The sequence below is a fragment of the Rhea americana genome, unplaced genomic scaffold (genome assembly GCF_003343005.1).
Source record: "Rhea americana isolate MKP2758 unplaced genomic scaffold, rheAme1 scaffold_65, whole genome shotgun sequence".
Taxonomy (NCBI): domain Eukaryota; kingdom Metazoa; phylum Chordata; class Aves; order Rheiformes; family Rheidae; genus Rhea; species Rhea americana.
Window position 1 is genome coordinate 2,312,528 of NW_028186812.1, and position 15,944 is coordinate 2,328,471.

At 34.4% G+C, this 15,944-nt stretch overlaps 1 protein-coding gene across 1 annotated transcript in view; it reads left to right on the forward strand.

Annotated features, from left to right (window-relative positions):
• NBEA (neurobeachin) overlaps positions 1 to 15,944 on the forward strand; it is a 519,273-nt gene that overhangs the window by 447,149 nt on the left and 56,180 nt on the right. Inside the window, exons 47-48 of the mRNA XM_085320669.1 lie at positions 2,843 to 2,962; positions 13,856 to 14,008. Coding sequence (XP_085176795.1) covers positions 2,843 to 2,962; positions 13,856 to 14,008 — 273 coding nt within the window. The remainder of the gene's footprint in view (positions 1 to 2,842; positions 2,963 to 13,855; positions 14,009 to 15,944) is intronic.

The window sequence follows — 15,944 nt, forward strand, 5'->3', positions numbered from 1 at the left end:
GATAGGCACAACAGGTCATAGTAGGATAGCATAATAGGGCACCCTGTAGTGCTCAACTATTAAAGGTTTAATCCTTGATTATGAATTTTATTGCTTTTGTATATTTGTCTCAGATGCTTAAAATAATGTTTTCATGGAATTTTGGATTAATATTTTTACATAATTTACTGTAATTACATCATTTTTCTGGTTTCTGCTTTTTTAAATCCATCAACTGCTTCTGATTTCAGAACCTTGGCAATGACCCACAGACTGTTTCACAATGATAGTCACAAAGAATTATACATATCTTGGAAAGAAAAAAAGTGATAGACAGGGGTTTTTAGGAGATAGAATTTTTTGTACTCAGGTCAGTTATATGTAAATTTTCTCAGTATTGGTAAGCCAGAAAAATAGCATAATTTGGCAAGTTTGCTACTGCAAATATATACAGAGTTCTTCTGGAGGGGGACTTAAAACTAAAAAAATTCCAATGTTAATGGATTTTAATGATAGTTGAATGTCAAAATTGGAATGTTAATGGAATTTTAGCCTAAATGAATGTAGGCAAACACCTGTGTGTATTGCTTTCATTTGGCTAGGTCTGGATCTTCGAAGTTATTTGCTGATAGAGTCAAACACTTACATGTAAACTCTCTAAATAATGGCCTTTTTAGTTTGTATTTTACTATATAGATCACTATATGAAGCACTGTAAAATCTAGGTATATAAAATCTTAATTTTCTTTCCATATTTCAATTAATTGTGACACTTTTATGTTGTTCRCCACGTTGAGCGCTACTGTTAGATTTGAATGTTCTGTTGAACCTCTAAGTGTCTTCCTCACTTGCCATGCACTCTCACTGGTCAATATTCACAAGAGAGAACAAAGTCATTGCAAAACTGGAATTAGGGTCCTCCTCCCCCTCCAAAAAAAAAAAAAAGGAAAGGATATTGTAACAATTCTTAATTTAATTTATTTTTTAGCACATGTTAGGTTTTTCTGATGGGAAAATATGCACTGCTGAAAGTATAGTATTTCTTAGATTGTCTATTCTTCTGAATGTATTTTTGAATACATTTTTGTAAAGTTTTAAAAGAGAAAATAAAGTTTTAAAAGAGAAGAGATAAGAATAAGTTCTTCTATTCAGTTAGACCATAGTAGAGTAGCTTGTAATATTATCATGAAAGTGATACAAGTGTTTCACATTTGTACTTACAGGCACTAAAAGTTAAGGTACTGTCCCAGGCTAGAAAGAGAGAGGGAAAAAAATCTTTGTTTAAAAATAAACATTTCCCTTAAACTACTTTAAAGCTACCAGCTTAATATGATGACAATAACAGAGATATCACATTCTTCCTTCTGCTCTAGACATGAGAAATTTAGAGTTCTTCTCTTCTTTGAAAGAAAGTGACCTGTGTTGACTGCTCTGTGTAATGAAAAAGATTAATTGGGAAGAAATGAGGAGTAGAGATTAGAGAAACAATGGTCTCAGGAAGTCTGAATTCCCTCACCTTCCATGCTCTTTTCTGACTCTTTTCCTACCTTTTCAGGCTACCAGGCTTTTCTTATGTAAATCCATTTTTTTTAAATGCTACTGAAACTGGAATACTTCAGTTCTGTTTAATCTTGGATAAGTTAGACATAATCTGTATAGGCATCATTCTCTCAAAATTTCTTCATTAACTTAGGAGTTCTCTGGTATTTTCAAAAGTTTTTGAAGAGGAAATAAAGGAGGATATATATATAAAAAAGGTAATACTGTAATGTCAATTATAATCTAGTGATTATAAACTGCCTCTAGGCTTAGCATAATTTCCAAATGATCAGAACATGCAAGAAAATAAATTTGGGAATGAATTTAAAGGAACAGACATAATTTTTTAAATTATTCACCAGGGACATAGGAGAAGAGGTGGTARTCATTTCCATCCACAAAGACGTATTGCCAAATATTAATTGAATCAGAGAGCTAATGGAATGGTGCTGGAAAACCAGAGAATTGGCAGTGATCTCAGTAACCAAGTGCTGCTGTCAAATTTAGGATTTGATCCACTGTCAACTCCTTCCCTGCTGTGAAGAGTCATGACATAAAATGGATTCTCCAGACAGTCTGAGACTTGAGCTCTTCCTACCCCAAAGTTAACAGCTGTTGCCAGTTACTAAGTGTAGGGAATACGATTTCAGCTAGAATTAGCAAAAGAAATTTGTAAACTTTTCATTTCTGTGTCTCTGTAATTTGTTTGTGTACTTATCTGAAAACCGTAATATCTGGACAAAGAATAGATGGAACTGGGGAAAAGTTGTAGCAGACATTTGGCTGCCCCAATTTAATGATAGAGCTAGCTATCCTGTAACGGTTGTGTACCTCATAATGACAGTATAACCATTCTGCCCACCATGAGAAGTGGAACATCCTGAAATCTTCTAAATTAAAWGTAAACAAAATGAAAATGCAGGCAAGTAGATTTTTTGAGAATTTATTTTGACGTACTGTCTTAAAAGGGACAGACAAAACATAACAAGATAAATAACACTGGGAGTGTTTGCAATGGTTGCAGAGAAGTAGACGACCATGGTGAACTAGAGCTAAACTCCATCRGTCTGCCACTTATGGCAGAGTGAATATATAGCATAATCTTTCCTGACAGAACTCAAGATTTGTACATGCAAGATGTGTTAGCATATAATAAATGTACTAAAATATTCAGTACAGATAAACATGCATGGATATAACTATGAAGTACCACTGTGATTATTCCTTAATTCTRCCTTTATAAAGTATTTTGATTAGCAAAAGTCATCTGCTGCATGATTCCTTCTGCTGTTTTCTTAATCTGTCTTCATTTCATTGATGACAGGAGCCCTTTACAACTTTCTTTCTAAATGCAAATGATGGCAAATTTGACCACCCAGATCGAACCTTCTCCTCGGTAGCAAGATCTTGGAGAAACAGCCAAAGAGATACCTCAGATGTGAAGGTAACATATATATGAAATATTAAATATTAAATAAATAATTGAGAATTTTCCTTCCTTTATGATATACTGTTTCATGTAGGGACAAGAGGGTTTTATATTTCATATCATTATATTAAGTACACTCTGCATATTTTTTAAAAAAGGTAGATGTTGCTAAGCATTATTGCCCTAATAGGAACAATCAAAGATTCTTTGAAGTTGAGTGGATAAAAGGTGTTTTGTTTTTACTGAAAAACAACCTAAGTGATCTAATTTAGATCAGATAATCACGAGATGGAGAAAAGCTCAATAAATTGTTCTTTCCTGCTGTTAACTCAATATTTGGCCCACTCCATAAAACACAGCAGGAATTGGATTTGACCTTAAAGTGTCATATTGTTATAGCTTGCCTAGCTCTGGGTTTGCATTGCCTGGGGCAATTAATAAAGCATTAATGACAAGACCCATTTAAAATGTTGGCTTTTCTGTACAGCTTTAGCTTTTACTTGACTGTGCCTGGGGTTATTATGCAACAATACACATTAGATTAAAACAACTTCTACACGATATACAGAAACAACCGGAGAGCAGGGTGATTTTCCTGTTGTAATTCCTTACCTATTGTTGAATGCAAAGGGTTATTGTTCATATGCATGGGACTTTGTTAAAAAGAAAGCAAAATCTTACAATATTATGAATACTATGATCCTTTTCTGATTTTTGTTTTCTAGTAATGTTTTAGACAAAGACAGTAGTATGCCATTAATTGCTTTTTTTCTTTATTTTTAAATTAATATACGCCTCTTCTACTCCAATACTGCCATACTAAAGGAAATATTAAAGTCAAGGTCACATTGCCATTACGTGTTGACTTAACTTGACAAAAGAAGGGGATGTAAATTTGCTGATTTATTTTTATTCCAGAGCGTCTGGTTGCATAAATACTACAKCAGTCTCAGAAATGTGTATTGACAAACCATGTTATTGTTATTCAGTTTCCACAGAAAAGTGAATTTTAAATTGTGTAGCCTTCTTAACATATAGAAGAAATGCTTTTTAAAGGAAAGAAGTTAATCTAAACCTCTTAAAACACATTCCATGTATTTGTATTTTTGTTGATTCTCTAGAAGTCTAGAAGTATTTTAAGCATTATCACTATTGTCTTTGAAAGAAAAAAGAAAGAAATATGGAACTTGTTAGAAGGAATTCAAGTTAGTATCTGCTGTATTTGAAATGAAGCAATTTCTTCAAATTCAAACTGAAGACATTTTGATTTTTCTTTTCCATAAAATCTATTTTTCTTGGAACTTCGCCTGTATATCTGTGAAAATGGCCTCTAAGGAATGAGGCTGAAGCAACTGAGAAGAGCTTTAAGCTGAGGAATAAGGGAAGACAGTTGGATTGGACTGTAATCTTTTTGTCTGACTGTAGTACGTAGGAGGAGGGCAGTTACATGTATGAGGGCATAGCAAAAGATAAAGGAGTATTTGGGGACAGAAGGAGCAATGCCATTCAAGTAAGGTATATAATTAGTAAAAGTTTCTTCGTAAACTAACAACCAAATGTGTTACCAGCAAATCAGAGAACCAAAATGTTTGTATAAAAACAGTAGGAGTCTAGTGAAYGAAATGAGGTAATTTAAATTGCTGCTGCCAGTGACTGTATTGTAGGGATACAGGAATCGTGGAGGGATGACAGTTATCATTTAAAACCTTATTTATATTTTTAAAAATTACTTAAAAAGAAGAGATATTAAAAAGATGCTTAAAAGACATTTTTTAAAGGGTACATGCTTTCAGGAAAGGAAGGCAAAAGATGAAGATATGGGGTAGTTTTGTGCTTGATGTCTTTGTGTTTAAATAAGGGAGTGGGAGATAGCTTGGATAAAGTAGTAACAGTTAAGGGTCAGTGTCACACTGGGAGAAAGACTGTAAAGTAATTTATTCTAGAGTACATTTGGGAGTCTTCTGAAGTCCCAGGGTTAGTGTGTGTGTGTGTGTGTGTGTGTGTATTTCTGTCATGTCATTAGAAAGAGAAGTACTATTTGGAGCTAAGTCATTACAGAAAATCTAGTCTGGCTCGGATGAGATATGATAGCCAAAAAATATTTTCTCCAGAAAATCCCTGATCAGTCTGTTCAAGGATACTATAGGGATTAAAGATGCTGGTTTTGTGTGGTTTTGTTCATTAATAAAGATACAGAGAAGGTGGTTTTAGAAATTAACCTTGAATTGATTTATTGTGCTTTGATTCTGCTTAAGATAAAAGGAGATAAATAAAGGCAGATTTGAAAATAAGCTAAGTCTTTAAGGGCTGGCAAGGCAAATAAAAAAGAGTTCTTCAGCTGTCCAACTAAAAAATAAAAAGTAAGTAAAAGTATAGGGAAGGAGAGAAATTTTGTTGATGTATTTAATATCAGCATTCAACACATTGYTTGATGGAATTCATTTACTATATATTGATAGAAAGCTATTCCACTACTGGAATGAGTATGGAGTAGTGTCTGTAAATGCATTGCTATTTTGTGTTCGGTTTAAAAAGTAAACTTGAAGGCCAGCAAACCAACCTTCAAGCCAGCCTTCTAGTGAGACCAAAGCTACATACTTAGCATTATAATAACTAAAATATCTCATGGCATCTAAATGCACCTTAAATCATCTGTTTTTTCTTTCATTTGTTTCATAGCTGTCATATTCTTGAAGGAGACAAGTTTTTTTTTTGCTTTGCTCAATTTTTAGTACATATTCAGGCTGGACAAAGCAAATCCTTAGTGCTGGGAACTTGCTAGTGGAAACCTATATCCAAACTGGAGTGAGCCATAAGACTGATAGACTGATTTACAGGGAAAGAAAAACATGTGTACACCTTGGGTAATTAATGTGTAAAGAGAAGACAGGGTAACATAAACAGAAAAATATGAAAGGCAGAAATGTTTGTCAGGCACTAGAGAGACACCTCAGAGGCATGGTAGGTAGAAGAGTTGAAAAGTGTTCACCTATCTAACAGAATTTGAAAAGTTAAAGTTAAATTGAGTATTCTCTGAATTTGAATATCCTCACAAGGAAAAGCAAAAGTCATTAATTCTTAAGATTCTTAGAAAAGTAGAYGGGCCAAACCCTGGAAAATGAGTATCAGGGACAATCATGAATTGACAGGAGGATGCACTAGTTGACCCTTTTGGCCCTGTCCATTTGTACAGTCTGTATTTCTTAGTGATAAAGCAGCTAATTGTTGCTGTTGTTTGTTGCTTAAGATCTTAATGAACTTCATTTCTCAATGCCATGACATCAGGGCCAACTTCTCCCTGAGGCTTTGGAGTTCATTCTGCAAAATGATGGGAAACTGAACTATTATTAATGCTACAAATACTCCATTTTTTTTCAGATTAGTTGTGCTACTGCTTGGAATGCCTTACAGRCTTTTTATGCATTTTAAGTTTTTCAAGTCATTTCAAAAGTGGAAAAGAAGTGACATTTGGGTAGTCACCAAGAAAGCCCCTCAAAATCCCTTCCCTTTTTTCCCCTCTCTCCTAAGAACAACAACCTCAGTCTTGCACAATAAAATAACAATAAAATAGCTGCAGCTGTGTGAATGTGAAACAACCAGAGATTCATGTTCAGCTGTCTGATAACATCTAATATTTATATAGTGGTCCTGAAACTGAAGTGCAGTGAAAGTAGATACTGTGCAAAAGAGAAGATGTGTAGTGCTTGCATGCGAGTGCAAACCCTTAAAGCATGTTCTCTGTCAGTGCTCTGCATATTTGTGTAGCTTCTTCCCGGCTGCACATGCAGTTATAAATATGGGTCTCTGGGAGTGCCACGTACGTGGTATACACACTATATAGTGCACTGTGCACACTCTGAATGGTTTTCCCACCCTGAGGTTTTATGAGCCCTCCTTTTAGTCAGTATTTGGTACGTGGAATCTGGACTATCCATCAAAGCCATGAACTTTCTAAACTGTTAAGAAGAGCAACTGTTCATTCRTCGGATATTCCGTAGCATATGTTTTAAGTTCATGTGAACTGCTTTAAGTACATTTAATCTCTGATCTCAGTAATCTCATTAATTACTGTGGCACAGGTTAGGAAATAATTTAAAACACCATGTGTAGTGAATTAATCTGCTATTTTCAAAGTTGTACCTTGTGAGATGGCCACAACTTTTTCTTTCAAATATTGTATTAAATAAAGATATGAGTTCTTTTAATTCTTTATTAGCATGTCTATTAAGAAACCTGTTTTTGAAATTAATTCTTTTAGAAAAGCAAAATCTTAAGTACCATTTTTTTTGATAGATGATTGTTTAAGAAAGCGGACTGTGAGCTGCTTTATTCCTAAGTCACTTCTGAAATGCAACAGCCAGTGTTAATTTGTAAACTGCAATTTTTAAGCTATGCAAACACTTTTCATGACAGCATTTTTCCGCAACTTTAATGTATTTTCAAAGAAAACTTCCAAACCACCTCTTAAAAATGCTTCATTCAAATTTTAAAGAGAAATACCTGACATTTAGAAAGGAATGTCTATTTAAGAAGCTGCAATTCTGTTGGTCACTCTCCATTTTCACATCTATGCATCTTTTTTTCACACATGCTCRCTCTGCCTCTCTCTCYCTCCCTCCCTCCCTCCCTTCCTCTCTCTACATATGTGTAGTCTCTTCTGGAACTAAACCATTTCACATTGAGATAATGAAAATAAGGCTGTGGCGGTAGTTTGATCAGTCTGTAAAAAGCAAGCCKTAATTTGCACTTAATCCACTCCTTGGATTGTGACAGAAAGTACAGCATCTTTGAAAAATGTAGTGTACAATAGCTTACAGCTCAGTGGGTGACTAAAGGTTTACTTGGACAGTTTAGTTCAGTACATCTGTGCAGTTTTGGTTCRTTCTGCAGGAGACCTGTTCACCTGTGTTGGATGAAGCGGAATGAATACAGTATGTGCTGTATTAGAGTGGTAACACACAAGGGAGAACGTGGATAACACAGTTTATTTTATTGTGTCTCCCTTTATCAACATCGACCTTCTCTCGAGATAATCAGTACAAGCTGGAAGAAGAATGAATGTTAGCGGAGCGACCTTTGAGGAAACAAGTCACCCGGAAATGACCATAACGTGGCCAGTCAGCTTTCACATTTCTTCCCTCCCTCCCCCTCTTTCAGGTTTTTGGTAACATTGACTTCCAGAGAACCTACTGCTCAGGCACTAATCTCTCCTAATGCCTCTCCAACTTGTTATATTACTTTTTGAATAGTGTGTTTAGAAGTCAGAAAGGTAGCTATGTCAAAATGTCATTAAGGTGCCATAGTGGAAATTAACACAGTTAATGGAGCTACTCATGGCTGACTTGTTGACCCAGTACTAGGCTCTTGTGGGATTAATGGATGCCAGGGGATCAACCTTTGGGGAGAAAAAGAAAGAAAGAAAAAGAAGTGGCAGCTTTAAAACCTTGAAGTGAATTATATTAGAAAAGTGAAAACGTCTGGGTTGGATTTGATTTCACTAGGAGGCCATAAAATAGTATACTCCTAGCAAAACATATTAAACAGAAAYGTCAGATTTGATGCAAATGGTATACAATTATGATAGTGTTAATAGTGGTCCTCTATCACCCCAAGACATATTTTTAAAGTTTAATTTCTCAGCAGCTTGGATTTGTCACAAGCTTGTAAATTAGAAAATGTGTTGTGGGATGTTTTCTCATACAAAGACACAAGACATATAATACTGTTAACTATACCTTGGAGTTTTAGTAGAGCTATTAAAATAAACTAGAGATCACGTTTACAGACAAGAAATGTCTGTTATAATATTCATTTTACCTTTTCTTTTTACACTCTGTAGCTTTACTGCATTGTTCRTCGCTCGAGAAGAGCCACGCTCATYRGGCAATTTGAAAGGTAGCTGACTATTAAATGATAGATAGAAAGCTAACCTGTCTTATTAGAAGTGTGAATGAAAGGGGAGCAAAGGAGGTTACCAGCTTGTGAAATGTCAAGGACAACTAGACAGAAATTACTGCAAATGGATTTAGATCACTAGAATCCCTATTTTTATTAACTCTTTGAACCCTAGRTATTTATTGTGGTAAGAAATTACCCATGACAGGTTATGTAGTCTGAAAGATTTATTTGGATCCTTTGATATGTTTTGGTTGTAGCAAAGAAACCAATAAAATTCACTGAATCATATTAATTTATACAAAATTATACATCAGCTGAATGGAATACAATAATAATAACAATATGCATGTGAATCGCTTACTTGACCAGTGARTATTTATTTTTTTTCAACGTTAGTTTTTTTTGTTTTATTTCCTTGCATTTCCTCATTTTATGCTTGCAAACAGATGTAACTTCTAGGGAAGTTTATTTTGTGTTGTTATTTATGATGCTTTCCGTTACATCTTGATTTATACTGGCTGACTAAATGCTTATAGTTTAGGAAGATAATATTTTGAGATTTTTCTTTCGTGAATATTTGTAGTTTGAAATAGAATTTTTTCAGAGAAGAAAAACTTTCTTGAAATCATAATAACATCAAACAAGCATTCCTTTGTGTAGAGCGGAGTTTGCATTGACCCTTTACCTTTAGCTACAGTAACTTGTAACTACAGTAACTACAGTAAGAAATAGGAGTTAGAAGGACCCACTTATCAAATATTCTGTGTGTTAAGTGGCAAACATGTTTGGAGACAGAAGACCCTSTGTGTCCCACCCACTGATGTGGATATTATCAATGAGAGTCATTATCCTCTGCTAATTTCTGGGTCTCCTAATCCCTACTTTAAGGGTGAGTTTAACAAAGTATGGAAACTGTGGTTTGTAGGAACCTAGGCTATATGGCAAAACTATGCACAAAAATGAATGAAAAAGGACAGCTACTATGAGAAAAATCTGCAATCTTAATCTCTGATCTAAAGACCACTGCAGTTGATAAAAATGTTAATTTCTACCTCTGTGTGATGAGCATTTGACAAAATATAACAGGGCCCAAGCATGTAAGAGTAAATTATGTTATGTACTGTTTAAGAACAATTTGATAAGGTCTTATAATAGTTAGGTATAATCAAACAAAAGTTTGSCAGGAGGTTTGGGAAGATTAAAAGAACTCTTTTGCACCTCTAACTAAAAGTTAAGCAGTAGAGTAATGTGCAAGGTAAAATCATTGTCATTCTTTGGTACTTCTAGAACTTAACAATGTATAAAACTGACATTACAAATATGTAGTAACCTGTGTAAAGACAAAAAGAGTAATCTTTTTTCCACATGCATGATAGATTGTTGGACAGGACAAGGAAAAATGGGCTGAGATCATATAAGGAAAGATGCAGGCCAGGCATTAGGTAAAACTTCTTTCTATGAAAAATACTGAAGTTAGTTGATGGAAGGATTGTGGAGCTGCTGTCATTCAATTTCTGTGACAGCAGAGTAGACAAGCATCTGTCAGGTAGTAGGTGTAGTTGACCTTTTTTGGACCAAGGAATGGGCTAGRTCACCTCTTATGTTTGATCCTGAAGAACTAGGTATTTGAGATATTCCCCCCGCTCTCCTGAACAGGAAAATCACCAGAAGAGCTTCCTGTCTCTACCCATATACTTTATTAGAATATAAACTGGAACACACAGGCTTTTGAAATAAAGAAGACTCAAGCTTTGGTTTTGAAAATAAGCCTAGCACTTGCTAGTGTCCCTTCTTGTGCTCATTCTTGAAACTTTCGGAGGCTTCTTGCTTAAACAGTCYTCTCCAGGCCCTAGGAAAGTTGTCCTCTTTCCGCTCCCACTGCAATTTCCTCATGTCTGCTCTCTGCTTCTTGCTAAGCAAGCTTGGGGCTGTGGAGGAAGGCAGCATTTGCCTTTCCTTCCTCACCCAGCATCTGCARATAGCATGAGGTAGGACAGCTTTTTCCTTTTTCAAAGCAGAGAAGAGAAAAAAGCGTCAGAATAAACTGTGGACAAGTAAACCTTTCTATCACACTTCTGTAGATTCCCTCTCATCTTCTATTTTCTATGCTTCTAAGCATCTGAAGACACATTTTGAAGAACTTGCCAATGCTAGCAAGTTCGTCATGATGGAATGCCACAAGATTCTGTGATAGGCCTGTTTTTTAGTACATATTCATTAGTTTCTAGAAATGAGAAGGGGATGGATCTATCTGAATTGTTTYTAAGGGTGCTGTTATTTAGTATGGTCAACAGTGGAGGCAACAAATTTTCAAGAGAAATTGAACAATGCCAAAGCAAATGGAATGGTTAATGCAAAATGCTGGAAATACGTAAGTGTCTGGGAAAAGTCACATGCTACATTGCGTATGTCTCAATAAAAGGTTCAATTTGTGCTATGTAGCACTCAAATAAGCACACAAAATTGTAAGCTGAACTAAAAATAGCATTGAAGGRAGTACTCAGACTAATGGTTTTATTTAATTTTTTGAAATATTATGTTTAGTTTAGTTATTCTGACTAAAAAAAAATTAACAGAATGTGTTGCTGAAATGATTTGGGATCTAGAGAGAGTGCCAGTGTGTCATTTGAAAAGGATTTAGAAACCTGGCACTGCTTAGTTTCCAGAGCACAGGAATAAGACAGGTCAAACTAAACATATACAATATAATAAATCTTATGAAGAAAGTGATTCGTATGCTTTCTGTTTACTCTATTTCTATTTATGTTTTCAGTTATCCCAGACAAGGGAACATTAAATTACATTGAAAGAAAATAGCAACAAAGATAAAATTACTAGATGGAAATACCATTAAAAATATTCAGTGACTTAAATTCCTTTGTTTCAAGATACCACTGAAGTCAAAAGGTTAGTTGAATTCTAGTAAATGCTAGATGTGCCTCTGAGTAACACAATTCTTTAAGATACATTAGATGTAGAAGTTCACAATTAGACTCTCAATCTTGCAAAAGTTCACAATTAGACTCTCAATCTTGCAAATTTGAAAAAGAATCTATGTATGTTTGATAGAATAAAAACCTTCCTTGCTATTTGACATTATAGGTTAGTACACCACCATATTGCATAAAAAGTCGTGATAATTGAATAGCAGTGGTATATGTTTCAAGGATCTTGTTCAAAATAGAAATAAGCTTTGTTTAAAAGTTATAATTTCTTTTCTTAATAATTTCTGTTTCATTTGAGTATGATGCTTACGTATTTTGATCTAATAAAATTTCCACRTTCATAGGTCTTCAAGAATTTGATGTTTCTTTGAGACAACGCTTTTAGTTTGTCAGTCAGTAATTTGTAGGTGTAATTTGCACATGTTGCTTTGTGACCAGCCCTTAGTCCAAATTTAACAGTAATTTATTGAGCTCTGGAAAGGTTTCTGTCTGTTTTTCTCCAACTAGGTGGATTGTTCATTCTTTTTAGATAGACCGAAGGAAAAAAAGAACCTTAGCAATAATGAGCTTTGTTTAGAGGAAAAGGCAGAAGTTTGCTTTTTGAAATACCCTGAATAAATTTTCTTAAATAAATTCTTAATATATATATTTTTAATTTTGTGGTATATAACCAAACTTAAGACTGCCAGTCAAATAATCTGCTTTCTTCTGACATTGTATGATATTCAGAATTGCTTTTTGTTTGGCTTTGCTTTAGATCCTGTTCACAATTTACCACATGTAATATTTTCTAATGTTTGGGGATTTTTGAAATTACATGTTTTATAATGAGCTATTAATTCAATCTCAGGCTCACTTGATTAGTATTTTGAACTAGTTAGATATTGTTTGGCATTATGTTTTAGTTTAATCTGAATTCATATTGTTTGTGGTATATTACAAATAATGTAAAGAACCCAAGCAAATTGTCTCCCTAAAATATACTTACAATTTTAACACATTCATATATTTGGTTTTAGTGATTAAACTTGAAAGAACCATCTATGCTTTAACTGCTCTGTTCTCTATGGAATTGTAGATCAGATTTAATTAGACAAGTTTGTGTCTGCAGTAACTTTTTTACACTCTGCGTGTCTGCAGTCCTTGAAAGGACCACAAAGAGATTCAGATTTCAGGTGCTGTGTCATCAGTTTTGATCATGTTACACAACTGAATGCCATAATGCTTTTAACAACTTAATTTAGTGAATTTAAGCCATATCCGGTTATTAGAAAAGAGATGGCGGGTTTTAAAGCTTTTTTGTTGTTGCAGTTCAGTACTTAAATAATAGACGACAGCAAATAAAGATAGTTGTTATGTAAAAACAATCACATTTCTATTTAACTATCCTAGAAACTGGGAAAACTTATCTCAAATGCAATAATACACTGTAGATGATCTTTGCTACTCAGTTAATGAATGTTCACAGCTTAAATGTAATTTAAATTACAATTAAATGCCCTTAAATTTTAAGGGCATTTACTGTACTGACATTTTTTCTTTCCATATTTTTTCCTATAGTAGAATAGAGATGAAATTTTCTTAAAGTAGAAAAGTTCATCCACCCTGAATTGTATTTCCTTATGTATATAACCAAATTACCACCTTTTCTTATGCAATTTAARCATAAAGAGAAATATACCAAAATGGTGTTATATTAGCAACTTTTTTTCCTTTTGAATAAGTTTAGCTAAATAGTGATTAAAAAACCCAACATATTTATAGTATTAAAGGTTCAGCATGCAGGTTTTTTATGAATTATCCTAATCTGTTTTATTGATATGTACTGCTTTTCCCAAATTATATCTTTTATGAAAACAAATATGGAAAAAATAAATATTATCTAATATTTCATTATGATATGTATTTTTGAACTAAAGTACAAAAAATAGATTATAAAATTTCGCAGAAACATGAGACAGACAGAAATGTTTTAATGGCGACTACAACCGAGACTGATTTTGGCAGCATCATTTAGCATCTTTGTGTAAAGGTAAAGTTACATGGTGTGTTTTCTCCCTGCTAGGAGTTAATTCCAGAGTTTTACTACCTACCGGAGATGTTTGTCAACAGCAATGGTTATAATCTAGGAGTCAGAGAAGATGAAGTTGTTGTGAATGATGTTGAGCTCCCTCCTTGGGCCAAGAAGCCTGAAGACTTTGTCCGTATCAACAGGATGGTAAGCAGCATTTTAGTTCAGCCTGAATTATGTGGTCTGTGTTTCGATGAACTAACCTATTGCTGTTTTTGTCAAACCTCTTTAGAGCTAAAAGTTTAAAAAATAAAATAAAAAAYGAAAGAGAGTTTTCATTCTGTTTTGCTTAACAGAACTCTGTATTTTACAATGGATTTTCCTTTAATGTGCCCAAAGAATGAAGTTAATAATGAACAATAAATAATTTAATTATTTATTCTCTCATGAGAAGGCATCAGATGGGCATCAGTTGAACAACACAGGACAGCCTGAAAAATTCAGGCTGTTCCTCCTGACTGTCTTCTACAAGGAAAAAAGTTGTTATAAATGCCTGTATATAGAAAGAAATAGTATACTCCTTACTTGACTGAAGCTAGGTCAAAAGAAATGAACTGGAAGTGCAGAAATTCAGAGTTAAACCAACAACTGTRGCATCTGAACAAATTTTGCAAAAGAATTGCTCTGATGTAAATCACTATGAAGTCTGCAGAATTTTTAGCATGAAAAACATTTTTCTATATTATATATTTTTGTTTAGTTTTACAGATAATGTGGTAATAATAGAATTAATACATAGGAATGTTTCTAGTTATTTTTTAGGAAAAATAAGGTATATTCAGATGTTTAGACCAGCAATAGCTCAATTTCTACCTTGGAAATGGATCTTCCTTAGAATGTGTTTTACCTGTGTTGTTCATACATTCTTTCAAGCTATTTGTTTCCATACAGTTGTGGAACTGTTCAGCTTGTACATCATTCCCTATGGTGCTTTTGTGGTAGCATTGTAAATCTACTAGAGTTGTTTTTCTTATGATCAGTTTGGCAATTTAATTTCAAGAACTGTATATTTAAGGGAAATTGTTCAGGAGTTGATGGAAAAAATAGCCAAATGAAGTTCAAAAGAAMAGCAGAATATTATAAAAACAAACTTATTCCTAGATGTCCATGATTTAGAAGTGTCCTGTATTTAGGACAGTAAATGATTTGACATATGCATAGCAGTCTCCTAAGGAAGCGGAGGCAACCTCGTTGCTTGAGACATATGAAATGCACAAAACGAAACACAAGGAATGTTTTCCAGGGAGTAGTCCTTTACTGGCAGGAAGAAGCTGAATGATATTTTCCTTCTTTTTCTTGGCTGATTCCTCTCGTAGCTGCATGTATTGTAACATTCCTTAAAAAAAAAACAAGTAATTGTCACAGCTTTTGGCACTAAATTTGGATGCAATATTACTAGCAAAAAAGAGGGCCACTAAAAGGGCTGCAATTCTCCACTAGATACTTCAGGGTGATGAACACGATCACAGGTAAGTGTGTCTCTGGAGTGCCCATGCCACCGCGTAGAGCCTATTTTCAGCCTGTGGTTGTGGCTAAACCTGTACAGGGCCCCGGAGTAATTGCACTGAAGCTGACCAGAGGCTTAGTTTTGACATCTGCAAGAACAAAGGGAGATAGGTTTGGTSTGAGACCTTTGTGAAAAAGGATAAACAAACTGCCACCTATTGGGGAAAATAATGAGAGATGCGTCCTAATGACGCCCTTTGGGAAATTTTATACAGAAAGCGCCTTCTCGTATCCTAAACTGTGTTTCTCCATCCTTCCTTTTGTAAGTACAAAGGTGGAAAAATTAATATGATCAAAAAAGGCACTTTGTGATAACAGAATACTTGAACGTGAGCATGATGTGACATTGATTTCTGTGGTGCAATTTCTGCTTTTGAGAAAATACAGAGGGGGTGTGGTGCTGGGACGTTTATGGCTGCTGAAGAACAGCTGCTTGCATGAATTCAGGGTATAGCATTTACACCCCTTCAGGACCATACTTTCAATAAAAGATAGTAGTTAAAAGCTGGAAATGCTTTTTAAATATTAAGCTGTCAKAGCATTAGTGACTGATTCCATATGTGTGTAAGTATGCTCA